Below are 13,946 nucleotides of genomic sequence, written 5' to 3' on the forward strand. Positions count from 1 at the left end.
TTTGGAGATGCGGCTGTCCTTACTTCTGATTACCTGTGCTGGGCGATTTAGGCACAACATATCAGGACTGCCTGTGTTGTCAAATACATATATTATCTATTTCATTTCTAGTTAGAGAGTGAAACTGCACTGGAGATAAAGTATTTTTACCACGCCAGCTATACCCATTTTAATCTCTGTTGATCAGTATAACCAGTTCACAAGTAGTAGCAGAATTACTTTTTATTCTTTCTAATATAGTGTAAAAATTATATTCCAGTATCAGCTATTAATCCTGCAGTGCTAGAAGAGATGTTGAGTTAGGGAGAGAGTTTAAACTGTGTTAGGGTGAGTTTGTCTTACACATCATTACATGACTATATTTCATTTTCCCTAATGAGCTTTGCAAAAGAGAACTTACAACTTCTTGTTTAGGTTCTTTCGTTACTTTTTTTTTCTAATGATATCAGGTATTGAAACTTTCTGGTAGGCTCCTTTTGAATTCCCCCAACTGGGGAGTGATGGAGTTTGTGAGTATAAGAGGAATGTGCTCATACAAAACTGATAGGAGCAGCCTGGACTCCTGAAATTGCTATCATTGAATGGCTCAGTGAATGTCAATCAACCATCTGCTATTTCATCTGGTGTGACTCTTCCTCCAGACTAGGGACAATGGAGAATTACCCATGTCAATTGGTGATTTAATATTAGTCTCATATCAAAAAAGAATGGACTGAAATCTAGGGGGAGCTGGAATTTGATCAACTGTGGCTTGGAAAGTAAGGTCTTAAAGGGAGACAGAGCTATTCTGAGTGTCAAACCACCTAAGACAAGAAGGCCTGGTAGGAAGTATGACCTGGATGAGTGGAGCCCAGGGATTACCTTGGAACCACCCACAAAACCAGATCAAAATAAAAGAAAAAATGCCCAAGAGGTGAAGGATAGGCCTCCAGATACTTACCCTTTTGAAATGCCTCTGTGCTTGTGTTATGCAGCCTAGATGAAGCCTGAAGACATTTGCCTGCTGTATTTTCCTCTGAAGAGGTAAGCTGTGAACCGGAGTGTCCTCAGCTTGGAAATGTGGGAAGGCTAGGCTTAGCCTGCTGAAGGCAGCCAGCACAGTCTTAGGGGCTACATATTTCGAATACGGAGTCTCAGCCTCCCCTCAAAGCATGCTTCCAGTAATGCAGAAGCAGAGAGGGGTCTGGTTTTGCCTGAGCCACCAGTGCAGAGGGGTGCAGGGCTGCCCTGGCTCCTCTGGAGGCCAAAAGCAAGAAAGGCTTGAGCACAGCTGAGACTCTCATTGCAGTGTCTTTCTGTGCCTATGTGGCAAAACAGTCTTGTTCTCATTTTTAGAGCGGTTAAACATTTGCATTTCCCTCAAATGCAAATGAGGGCTTTTGCAAATGAGCTTTTTCTACCACTTTGTGCACAGTTGGCTTTTTCGTGCATCATTTTCTTTAATGACAGTAACACCTATTCACATCCTGTGGATACAGGATATAACTCCCTCACTCACTGTTGCTTCATTTATTTACTTGATTTCTGTCATCCAGCACTTTAAACTTTCCTTTTAGATCCTATTTGTGTTGTAATGAATTTAGATTTTGTGACCTGGGTATGTCTATTCTGCTAAATCAAAGATGTCCAGGGACCAATACTTGTCCCCAAGACTGAGTGGCACCAACTGGTGTACGTCTACATTTCTTAGTTTTAGCTGCCTCTGTGGCAGATTTACCTTGGAAGGAACAGGGCAAGGAAGTCAGTTGGCAATGAAGCAAGGTGAATGACTGGGTGTGAGGTGTTCAAGCTGTTTGTAGTTTCTCTTTATTCAGCTGTGGGGATGCAATCACCGAGTTAGTGCTGCTTCTGAGGAAAAGCACGACAAATGCAGAATTGTAGGTATTTATTTATTTTGACCCTTGAAAATGTTCACTGATGGGTGGCAGGATGGTTTCAAATGGGAGACGGTTTGAAGGAATGGGGTTTAAATCCCTGGTGAGCTGTAGTTTTCCTGCACAATCCTGGAGAAGACACTGATGCCCTCAATATCTCAACTTCTGAGAAAGAAAAGGAAGGTGATAACTTTGTTTTTTTCCAGCCAGAGTGTTGTAAGGGTAAGGGAGCAACTTTCTGGGACACTTAGATACTGTAGTAGAGTGGTATGAGGGTTCTTAAGATATAACATAACCTCAGGAGATAGATACCCTAAAAATGACACTGGAGGGGAGCAGTTGGAACAGGATTTTTACCCATCTGATTTTGCCACCTGCCTCCTTACAAAGTGCTCCTTACCATCTTTCCTCTCACTCATGATTCTGTGTGAGACCCTCACTGTACCTGATCCTTCAACCTGAGACGGGTGTCTGTTTTTTCACCACTGTCCTGCCTCCCATTCCTTTACAGCTGTTCTTGTGCTGAGTGACAGTACAAATAAAAACATCATGGTAACCTCTGCTTTTCTAGCTTGCCAATGGCATAAAACATGTTTCAAAATGTTCTTCCACTTCTTTGGCCAAAAGGCCCTCTCTCCATCATTAAAACAAACACTTTAATACAGGGATTATGTGCATAAAGTCTTATTGTGTGCAGTTTCTGAGAGTGCATTTTCGTGAATAGGGAAGTTTAGATTCTGTTTTGAATAAGCCAATGCCTCAAGAACTATGCTTATAAAGTTGATACATCTTTTGTTGTAATATGTGAATACTATTGAGCATCTTTATAATTTGTTTTATATTTTTTTCAGGTATCAAGTATTCTTAGGAGACCTTAATAGTGTACTTAATATTAACTTATGTCCACAGACTTTTAATTTTCTCTTTGTTTCGTCTGTTCAGTGATTATTCATTTTTATTTCTTTACTATTTCCATAGGAGTTAAGCTTGTCCTTGTGCATTTGTCTTACTAAATTCACAAGTTAACAACCTTGGTTTCTTACCACATCGAATTATGCATTTGGAATCTCTCTCTCTCTCTCTGTGTCTCTCAAATAAAACCCAACCTGTCTGCAGTCTTAGTAAAGCCTTAAATTACAGGTCAGAGTGGGCATTGTACTTTCTCTGTCAATCCCAACAACATTGTTTATTCCAGCAGCAATCTCCTTAGGAGTGACTATTCTGATTAGCATTTCAAGTTACACTGCCCACCAGATAACAGTGACCAAAAGTCTGCCCACTGCAATGTATTGCCCACCTCTACTTCCCCTGCGACTTCCTTGCGTGCTTTGGACATCCCTTTTTCTAAAGTGACCCAGTTTAAGAGCATATAGTTATGGCTCATCAAAGACAGAGCATCTCATCAGGCCCTGTCTGCAACAGGACATGAACCCTAGCCCTCTTGACACACCAAGAGAAGAGGCTGTGGAAGTGCAGTTGTGCCATGATCATAGCAATCAGGATGTCTTTGGGAATTCTCTAAGAGAAACAGAAGCCAACAGAAGAGTCCCAAAAGAAATGGGAAGCAGCAATATTCAGCAAGAATGAAGAGTCTTCCACAAAAAGGGATGGGAAGAGAATAGATCTACTGCTGGTTTTCTAAACCGAGCTGCATTCTTTCTAATTTCATACTGTGTTTCTGATTGTGGAATGGTTGATTGAACTAGAAGAGATAATCCATCAGTGCAGAGCGAGGAGGCATGAAAGGATCTCTGGGGATGGACAAGACAAACATCTCCAGCCCTTCCTTTAACTGAATGTAAGAAGCTATTTGGAATACAGCAGGACTGGAGCTAGCCTCCAAGGAGCCAAAATAGGTGCAGTGAGACAGATAAAAGTTTTCTCAGGGAAAGGAAATGCTGCATGATAATTGCATGTTTTGTTCTTAGTGTGAGGTTAGCTGTCTTTCACTCTTTATAATAGCAAGACATCAGTGAAATAATCTCCTAAAGCAGCCAGAGGGCAACACTATAGTGAAGAAGGCGAGCTTCCATCCTCCTACTCTGAGACTCCTGCTGAGGCAGTGATAAGAGCTTTTTTTTTTTTTTTTTTTACTTCAGCTATGGAGACAATTGTGACTACTTGCTGAAATATTTTGCCAGTGTTAACGTGAATAGCCATTATATCCGTGGTGACAATCTCAGTGTTGACTTTGCTTCTTTCATTGTATTTTCTCCATGTAACCATCATGCTTGTAACTTTATGGAAGTATCAAAACAAATTCTCACAAAAAAGCAAGTTATTCAAAGTATTTCTAGACATAAAACAGTTTGGAAAGTTTACAAAGATATATATTTTACTACCACTGTAAACCTAATCATTCTGTGTTTTGGTTCGTGTATTTATTTTGGGGGTCTTTTGAGGGTACAGCCTCAATGCTGCTGGGAAAGATAAACTCAGATTAAGAAAAGAAAAAAGCTCAAAAGTGGGGAAGTGTTTCCTGAGCTCTTCCACCTCTCAGAGACTATTAGGAATAAAGATAGGAGCTGGAGGGGGAGCAGGAGCGCGGAGAGTGGAAACAAAGGAGGCTGGTGGAGAATGGGAAGGTGAGCCATGATATGCCATCCCTTAGGCCCCAAAACCCAGTGTTGTACATAGTGTGAAGTAAATCCCCCCCCATTTGGCTCCTGAGCAGCTTCTGAAAACATGAAGCTCCACGCTGGCAGAGCTACTTCAGGGAAAGTTACAGGCAGCCCTAATGGTGCTACTCCGCTCATCCCAAGCCGTGCTGAAAGCAATGCAAACTTTCAGGACACGCATGTGAGAATTATTGTCCGCACAGAAGGCTTGTATTGGTCTTGATGATACCACAAGGGTTTTGAATATACACTGCATATGAAATACGCCGTTCGTTTTACCAGGTTTTCTCCAGCAGACTTAATTTCTTTCTTTCTGCATTATTTCCGCAAAATGAGAGTGTATAGGATTCAAAATGGCTTCACTGGAAAATGGTAGACTATTCCACTACTCTCAGTTCTTTCCCACAGGATATCTGAGAGATTTTTACCAATTTTTGAAACTAGAATGCAAGTTGCACACGTGATGCAAAAACAAGGAGTATCTGTCAAGGAGTAATGCTAAGGTAACATTTTAAGCCTTCCAGGGCTCTCCTGGAATCACCATAATTCCTGGCTTTTTATAATCTATAGACCATGCAATCTGGGGAACAAACAGCATACATCATGCAGCAATTGCTGTGGGACTATTTATTTCCATCAAGATCAAAACTAGCCATGAGCACGGCCTGTACCTCTTCAAATGATCAAAAGCCTGTTCAGAAGGTGCTCCACCTAAACAAAGGACAATTCTCTTCTCCTTCTAGCCCACTTATCCAGGGCAAGATATGACGAACCAGGGAAGCTAAAGGTGGCCTGTGCTCCCCAGAATTACTCTTCGTGTTTTGACATCAGGTGTGTGAATGTTCTGGTTCAGGAAGAGGGAACCACTCATCCCATATTTCAGGGAGCATTTCTTCTTTCACTCCTTTGTCACACAACTAAAGGGGCGGCTGAATCAATCAGACAGCCCTTTGGCAATTCAGTTGTTGATTAAACTTTCCTTTCAGCGGTGAGCTGGGCTGGAAAAAATATTCTTTTATTGAAAATGAACTTCAAACTCTGAAAAGATTACCCTCTCTTAATGTTCTTCAAGTGCACCAAATTGCAGACTAAATAAACAGACATCATGGGTGTTGCTTTAATGTTTGGGACATTTCCTATTAAAACACAGTATCTTAAAGCCTTCTTTTTGTACTTTTAATCTGAGCATGGCAAGGGCATAAAGAAAGAACATTTCTGGGCATATTCACCTGTGGTCTGTGGCTGAAAGAGGGAGACTCCCACCCTTCACAAGTTTTCCTCCCATTTCTCTCCTGTTTCCCTGAACAGCTCTGTCCCATGTCCCAGTCTTAAACCATAACGCTTAACATTTCTGTGACGCTTTTTGCATGTAAAGGGTTCTAGTGTTATTAATTTTTTTAAGCATACTTCATACTGAATAGTTTGGACTGAAAGGGAAGTTTAATACTTATTTCCAGAACAGTTTAAGAATTAGAAATAGAATTGCCCACTTCGGTGAAGTCAAGCCTTTTAGTAACTGAAGGAGATTTTGTCCCTTACACAGTTTATTAGACTAGTTTCAAGCTTATGGGAACGGTGTTTGTGGTGTGTTGGCATGATATACAAGGGGTGCGGAGGGCACAGAATGATCATAATCTAAACTGGACTCTAATTATTCAGGTATTTTCAGCTGATCGAGTACCAGCCTCATACAAATCCCAGTAATAGATTTATTCAAAGACAGTCTCACTCCATCAACGAACAAGATATAGGTTCTACAATGAAAAAAAATAACATTTTGGAAGAGTTAGAGGAATAATTCTGAACTGATCAGAAAATATAGCAATAGTTGCCCAAAGGCTTCCTACAGTATAGGAAAATAGAGTCTTGAGGTGATGGTGCATTGTCTGGTAGGCAATAGTAAGAACCTGGAAAGTATCATGCGAGAAATTATTGCATTTTTTCCAAGGACAAGACTCTTGATGTTGTTGTTGTTGTTGTTACTGTTGTTATGAGGAATTGTGAAAATGCAGAAAATGAGAAGGCTGCAGCAGAAGCAACAAGGGCATACCACGCTATTATCCATAGTCATTCAAATAGATCACCTGACTGTGACAGCCAATTAAATTGTATTTTCCAGGATTAACCCACAGCTAAAATGGTACATCATGGCAGGAGAAAAGCTTCATGTATTGCCAACAACATGTTAGCTCCTCTTTTGATGGAGAAAACAATGAAAGGCGTGATTGAAAAGCATGTATTTTTCTCTGTGACTCAAACCTTTCAAGGTGTTTCCAATCATTAATCATTCCTACAAAGTTGAAGGGCAAATAATTCACTGCTGGCTTGATTATTTTCAAGGCACTGATGAAACCACATTAGGAATATTTGAAAATGTAAAAAATATGCTAAAAGTAGCTGGAACCCTGACTATGCACAGTTATTTGCAGCTAATACTGTTGTTAACTCTGGCTTATGTCCCCGTGTCCACAAATCAATAGAAAGTAAGAAAGAAAAATCGTCTCTAGCTTATTGCTCTGTACATAAACACAAAACAGAAAAATACCGTCTAATTAAATCATCATTTGATTTAGAAAAAATATCTGTCACTTCTCCTCATCTCATTCAGTCATTTTTCTCAGCAAAAGTTTCAGATTTAAAGGAGAGCTTATAAAGTTTGAATGGGAAGAAATGTCCTCCATGAGACAATTACTTGCATACTATACAGGTAAAAGGACCATAATCTGTTTTCTTGGTTTTAGAAGTTACTTTGTAAGTTAAGTGAGCATTGTCAACCACCAATTTTAAAATCCCATTTTCAAAGATAACCTTGTTGGAGGTGATAGTTTTTCAGTGACAGAATGTTACTTATTATTTTCAGATTGTACTGAATGTTTCTTAATAAGTCTTGCAAGTAGAGCAAACTGTCTTTTCACGTGACAAAATGTATAAGATAATGCATTCATTTAAGGGTAAGTTGCAAAAAAGAACTGTTGACAAATTCTTTGGTCATAAGCTAGTCATCATGGGATAAAAAAAAAGAAAGCAAAGACATTTCACTCAGACGTACACATTAGCTGCCAGAAACAAGGTTTTATATTTTCATATGATCAAACAAAACACAAATAAACTGATTTAATTTTACTGAAAAGCATTAGTCTTTCCAGAAACAGTAAAAATTATTGATAATTTAAAATATCCTAAAAGGCCTGATATTATGTAGTTAGAGATTCAGCTATTTGTGTATGTCTGGTGTCTTTGATTTGGAAACATTCTCATAGTCTAGTTTCACATTTTTGCTCTTTCAATTTCCTAAAATTGTTTCATTTATTTAAAAAAAAAACATTTTCCTTATGTAATCAGCTTTGGACAGATTGTGGAACCCTCAAACAGATTCCATTTTGATGAAGTTTCTAAGTGTGGGGAATTTAGGTTATACATGTAACACGTTTTATGAATTTACTTTTAAAGTCAAACAATGAAATCTGGAAACATTCATAGTCTAGTTTCACATTTTTGCTCTTTCAATTTCCTAAAATTGTTTCATTTATTTAAAAAAAAAACATTTTCCTTATGTAATCAGCTTTGGACAGATTGTGGAACCCTCAAACAGATTCCATTTTGATGAAGTTTCTAAGTGTGGGGAATTTAGGTTATACATGTAACACGTTTTATGAATTTACTTTTAAAGTCAAACAATGAAATCTATTAAAATTGATAATAAATTATTCACCTATCAATCCCTTCAAGTTTATAACTGAATTTTGCATCAGAGAAATTCAATATTATTTCAAAAATATGTGATGTACTAAAGGAATTAAGATTTCCCTAGAATTTCCCTTCATGTTAACATGTAGATTTGCCCCTTAGGGTTGGCCCTTACTTCTTCTCAAGGAGAATGTCTTTTAAGAAGTGTGGCTGCTCTGGAGTGTAGCTTCGGTTAATGCATCCAGGCATGGTGTGAATATGTGGTATAAGTAGGAAAAATCTTGAGTCTGTTTTGGTAGCATGGCAAATTAGGTGCCTGTAAGGCAAGAAAACTTAGTGACAGAACACTTTACTGTACATGACCTTGGCATCATTTCATGGAGAGCATAGTTTCACCTTTCTGCTGCTGGGAAGAAGTCTTATTGAAAATTTTGCTTTTTTTTTTTTCTTTTCTTCCTGTGTTCATTATAGTAGTCAATGGTTACTGCAAAAAAATAAAAAGGAAAAGAAAGAATCAGAAGGATATTAACATTTCTGGCACAGTGGTAGAACAGAACATAAAGAATATTATTAGAGTTGTAGGATGTTGCTTCATCTGAGGCATCATTTTGCTGAAACCTGATGTCTTGCCTGAACTCTCTAATGCGATCATTACATTTCATAAAGATCTAAAATGACAGGTATTAGCTAGCAAATGAAAATCATTCCTTTCTTATATTATAGTTATTATATTATATTACATTGACCTGTATACGAGACCAACACAGAAACCTTTCTTCTGGCAGTTTCTTGTTGAATGCTGTGTGTTGGAGATCACTGTCCCAGCTTTGTGCAAAGCAGTATATGGAAGCTGTTGACTTCACTGGGAACCGAGTATCTGTTGTTAGTGAAGATAAAGGTAATTTTTCTGAAGTGTGCACAGGCTTAGCTCCACTAGAAGTGAAGAACTGAGTGCCTGTTTCAAAAGTGACCTCTGTCCCTTCCTAGTAGAGTGAATGTATGAATATCATACCCCATTATGGTATGAGATTCAGTCTTGGTTGAAGACTGAAGCAATTACAAAGATTAATGTAAAGGATGTACTGATCTAACATCCTCTTCTAAAAAGGATTCCTGGAAAGAATTTAAAGGATGAAATTGCAATTCAGATTTTAAAGGAAATGTGCATTTATTTTTACTGGGAAAATTTTGTGTTGTAGTTTGTACATTCTGACTGAACATTGTACACACTTTAAATTAAAAAAAATAGGGGTAAAGTGTTGAAAAAGTCAATGCAACTAATTTTGAACAACTTTGACTGACTTTTCTTTTAAAAGTGTTGGTTTGCCTTTTATGACCTCAGTTTACAAAAAGAAAAATGCATTTTTTAAAGAACTAAATCACTCAGAAGATCTGTGAGCCATTTAATTTGAGTTGAAAAGTTTTTATTAAGGTGAATGGAGTTACAGTGGCCCATTGCAGAGAGATTTTGAATAATGATCATTGCTGGCATGTTCTAGTTGCAGTAATAAGTAAAGGAGATGCAAAATGGGAGTTGGACAGTGGCGGTAGCATGGCCCTGCTTCTAGGCTAATGTAATCTGTTTCTCAGCCAGAGTAGTTTACCTGGATGGAAACCACAATGATACACCTATACTGCTCCTGGTGCCCACTTTGCTCAGATCTAGCTGCAGTACCTTCTCAGGACACCGTACTATGGAGCTCAAGGTCTTCCTTTCCTTTGGCGGGGTAGAAATCCTAAAATCCTAAATATCATTAAATATGTACGATATACTAGAAGGGAATTATGGCTGCTCCTGAATTTAGCCAAACTAAAGCATTCATATAAAATAACCACAAATATGAATATCATGCAAAAACTTGTCCTGTAAAAAGACAGCACTGTTGTTAGCCAGCTGTATACAAACGGTCTTTGATTCTATAAATACTGATTCTCACATGTGAGTTAAAAAAAGCAACTCTACTCAGTCAGCATTTGGAGAAACCCATAGGCATGTCTAGCATATTCTTATCTATAGAAGCTGAATGTGCCAAACTCTTGTCACTGGACTTTCAAGGACCAAAATGATACAAAGTTGAGTGTAAAGAAACAAGATCAGCACTCTACCATCTTAAACCTGGTGAATTAAGGGTCTTTTCTGAATAATAAGGGTACTCTGTGTACATCACATTGCATCCTTTAAGTGTGTGGAGATGTGCAACTTTGTGCTCATTGAGATGAAAGAAAAGTCTCTTCAGACTCAAATCTGTCAGCTTCCCTGAGAAAATAAAGCTAATAATACAATGAAAAACGGTAGTGAGATAGGCTATGAAGAAAAATGGTCCTTAATGCCTTTGGTGGCTAGGCTTTAATTCCTAAGGTGATCTATTACCTGGTATTTGGATACATGCTAGCACCACTTATCACAATGATCATTTGCCATCTAGAGATGAGAGGCTCAGAGTGTGTTTTGGACCAAGATTACAGTGTCAGTGAATTAGGTTTCCTGGTGTTATAACATCAGCTTTGGAAGGATGACCTGCCAAAAATGTGATAGCTCAGGAGAACCAGATATCTCTCAGCAAAAATGCTGTCCTCAGTTCAGACTACAAGCTCTTCTAACTACCCATAAATAAAACAATATACATAATAGCATTTCTTTTTACACCTCTCCTTTTAAAACTCAGGAATAGACAAACAAAAATGCAATAAAAGCAAGTTCAGAGTGGTCAAAGGCCGCACACCAGACTTTCCACACAGCCTTAATTCTTTGCTCAGATATACCAGGAGTGCATCTACCAGGGGACCTAAGGAGATGGTTTCCTCTGGATTATCCCCAGCCCCTGTATTAGCTTGTGTTGTAGAGCATACGCTTTGTGTCACAGCAGCAAATGCCGTCCCTGTCATGGATGCAGCCAGCCCTGCGAGACTGAGAGGGTCTTTCATGACACGGTCAGATGGCTGTTTCCACAGGGTTCACCGGTAGAGCAGTCTGGAAAGAGGGAGAGGAACATAAGCAAATGCAAATGTGACCTCTCCCAGGTCACATCTCTGGTGGCTGGAATTCACAATTCAAATACTGTTATTTGCACACTTTCTTCCATGGGGTATTAAATGCATAAATCAGCGTGTTTGTATGTTCACCTATATCATTTTGTCTGTCCATGTGTATTTTAATTTCTGCAGCTATACCTGCTATGACTGCTTACCTACAGAAACACAGCAGTGAACATGGAGTGGAAGAAAGGATGAGATTTATGTAAATTATGATATTAGCCTATTCAGGGCAGTAAGCTAGTAACCGCTCAGCTCTTAGCATTTGGGGTGCATGAGGTGTCTGTAAAGAAGTACGAACATGCTTTTTCAATTCTGCTGTAGTGTGACCTGAAAATGAACAATTAATTTATTGAATTTACATCACCCCCCCAAAGGCATTGCCATAATCAGGGGAATTTACCATTCTCCACCTTACGTGTGTTGCTCCTGTTCATCTTTCACACCTCTTTTATCAGTCTGCCCTACATCAAAGAAGTCTGCAAATTGTATCTTGTAGCTGTGACTGTTTAGAGACAACGGAAAAGAACGTGCTAGAGGAGAAATTGTTATAGTACAGGACCAAGGCAAGTGAGATGTTTGGCCTGCTTTCTAAAGTAGCTAGAGGAAAAAAAAAAGGAAAAAGAAAAAGAAAAAAAGAGAAAAAAGGGAAAAAAATATTTCCTCAGGCAGTAAAAAAAGGAAACATTCTCCATTGGCCTGAATGTATCCTGCCGCTCTACACCCGGATAGACCTTATCAAAGACCAAATAGTAGTGGAAAGTGTGGAGCTGATTTCAATTTGTGTATCATGCTTTCATTGCAGGAATATCAAATTGATATATTTTTTGCCCAGACGTGGACAGATAGCCGTCTTCGCTTCAACAGCACCATGAAGATACTGACTCTGAACAGCAACATGGTTGGCTTGATCTGGATCCCGGACACGATATTTCGTAACTCGAAGACGGCAGAGGCTCACTGGATCACCACCCCCAACCAGCTCCTCCGCATATGGAACGATGGCAAGATCTTGTACACCCTCAGGTGAGCACTCAGCGGCGTGCAGGGCTGAAAGCTTCTCCCCCCTCTGGCATAGTAGCAGTAATTATCAGCGGTGTCTTTGTTCTCCTCTGCTGTTTTCTTCCTGATGCTTACCTGACCGTGCTTGACAAATACTGAAATATTCAGGCGTAAGTACTGCAGAGTTTAAAAAACAAAGTCTTGTCTTTCTAAAAAAGAAACCTTGAGAACTGGAAATAAGTCTGTCTAAATTGTAGAAGTTGGGCTTTTTAGTGCTTGTAATAAAATCAGGATCATGTAGTCCCATAAAACCTGTCAGAAACTTTTCTGATCAGTTAGATGCAGGGCTGGATAAAGTATTTCTAGATTCATGCTAATGCCAAAACTTGATTCTTCAAATAAGTCACTCTGAAAGATAGTCTGTCACATCGCATCACAAGGGTGAATTGCTGGAGGAGAGGCTTTTAGTTTTTCTAATCTTTGTGATACCATCAACTGTATGGTATTAGAAATACTGTATATATTTGCATTAAAAAAGCCTGAGGAAATCAAAATATGTTTTTACTTACGGAAGAGACAAATTGCTCAGAAGAGAGTTTTGCCATAAGCCATATTCCACATGGCAAACTTTTTCAGAAACATCCCTTTCACACTACATTTTCTTCAGTGATTGTGTTCAGCATATTCTGATCATACTTGCATCGCAGTTGGGCTCCAATAGCAAGTCTTTGGCAAACAATAAGAAAGGAATTAAACAGCTGGAAATGCTATTGACATTTTTAGTTCCCTTCCCTTCTTGGGAACTTGCTCCACTGTGACAGAGCTCTTGCTTATTCCAGTAGCCTTTAGCTAAAGGCTTTGAGGATAAGGATGTAAACTCCAATACCCTCTTGGTTGGGTTGTTGGGTTTTTTTGTTTGTTTTTTCTATTAAGTCCTGTTTCGGTATTTCAGGGCAAGTTAAGTATCTACCTAATAGCAGTTAGACTTTCATACCCTTGGGAACTTGCTCCACTGTGACAGAGCTCTTGCTTATTCCAGTAGCCTTTAGCTAAAGGCTTTGATGATTAGGATGTCAACTCCAATACCCTCTTGGTTGGGTTGTTGGGTTTTTTTGTTTGTTTTTTCTATTAAGTCCTGTTTCGGTATTTCAGGGCAAGTTAAGTATCTACCTAATAGCAGTTAGACTTTCATACCTATCACTAAAGAAACTATTTGCTGAATGGACTGCAAAATTTGTCTAAAACAGCTAAAAAAGGGGTAATACTTGATTGTTTGAACGATCATTTTTAGTTTGTGAAAGATGTTTTGAGTCCTTTTTGCCCACTTAGGTCAGCTTCCTTTTTACACAGGAGAAGCTGTTAGAATGATTATTGTTCATTGATAACATTGTGTAATTCAAAAACAATTTATCTGGCCTAAGTGAGCACACAGAATTGGTGTGGCATGGAAGCGGTAACTACTGTATAACCTGGTACTGTCAGGTGTTGATGAGTGTTCTGTATTCAGGAGAAAGTGTATGAGGTTCAGTCATGCTCCATGCCTTTCCATCCTCTTCCCTGCCCGCTTTTGGGTGTGAATGCACTCCTGCTGTAACACTGCAAATCCTCTTCTAGTGTCAGTGCAAAAACACTGTTAAGTTCCTCACAGGTGACCTTCTCCAAGACAGATGTTTTCTCTGTGCCATCCTAAATCTGAGACACAAACCTTTCCCCATCCAGTTTGTTAGCTTTT

At 38.9% G+C, this 13,946-nt stretch overlaps 1 protein-coding gene across 1 annotated transcript in view; it reads left to right on the forward strand.

The window, feature by feature from the left end:
• Positions 1 to 13,946, forward strand: part of GABRG3 (gamma-aminobutyric acid type A receptor gamma3 subunit) — a 337,705-nt gene that overhangs the window by 160,077 nt on the left and 163,682 nt on the right. The window contains exon 4 of the mRNA XM_009281337.1: positions 12,018 to 12,238. Coding sequence (XP_009279612.1) covers positions 12,018 to 12,238 — 221 coding nt within the window. The remainder of the gene's footprint in view (positions 1 to 12,017; positions 12,239 to 13,946) is intronic.

This window comes from Aptenodytes forsteri, unplaced genomic scaffold (genome assembly GCF_000699145.1).
Source record: "Aptenodytes forsteri isolate BGI_AS27 unplaced genomic scaffold, ASM69914v1 Scaffold212, whole genome shotgun sequence".
NCBI lineage: Eukaryota > Metazoa > Chordata > Aves > Sphenisciformes > Spheniscidae > Aptenodytes > Aptenodytes forsteri.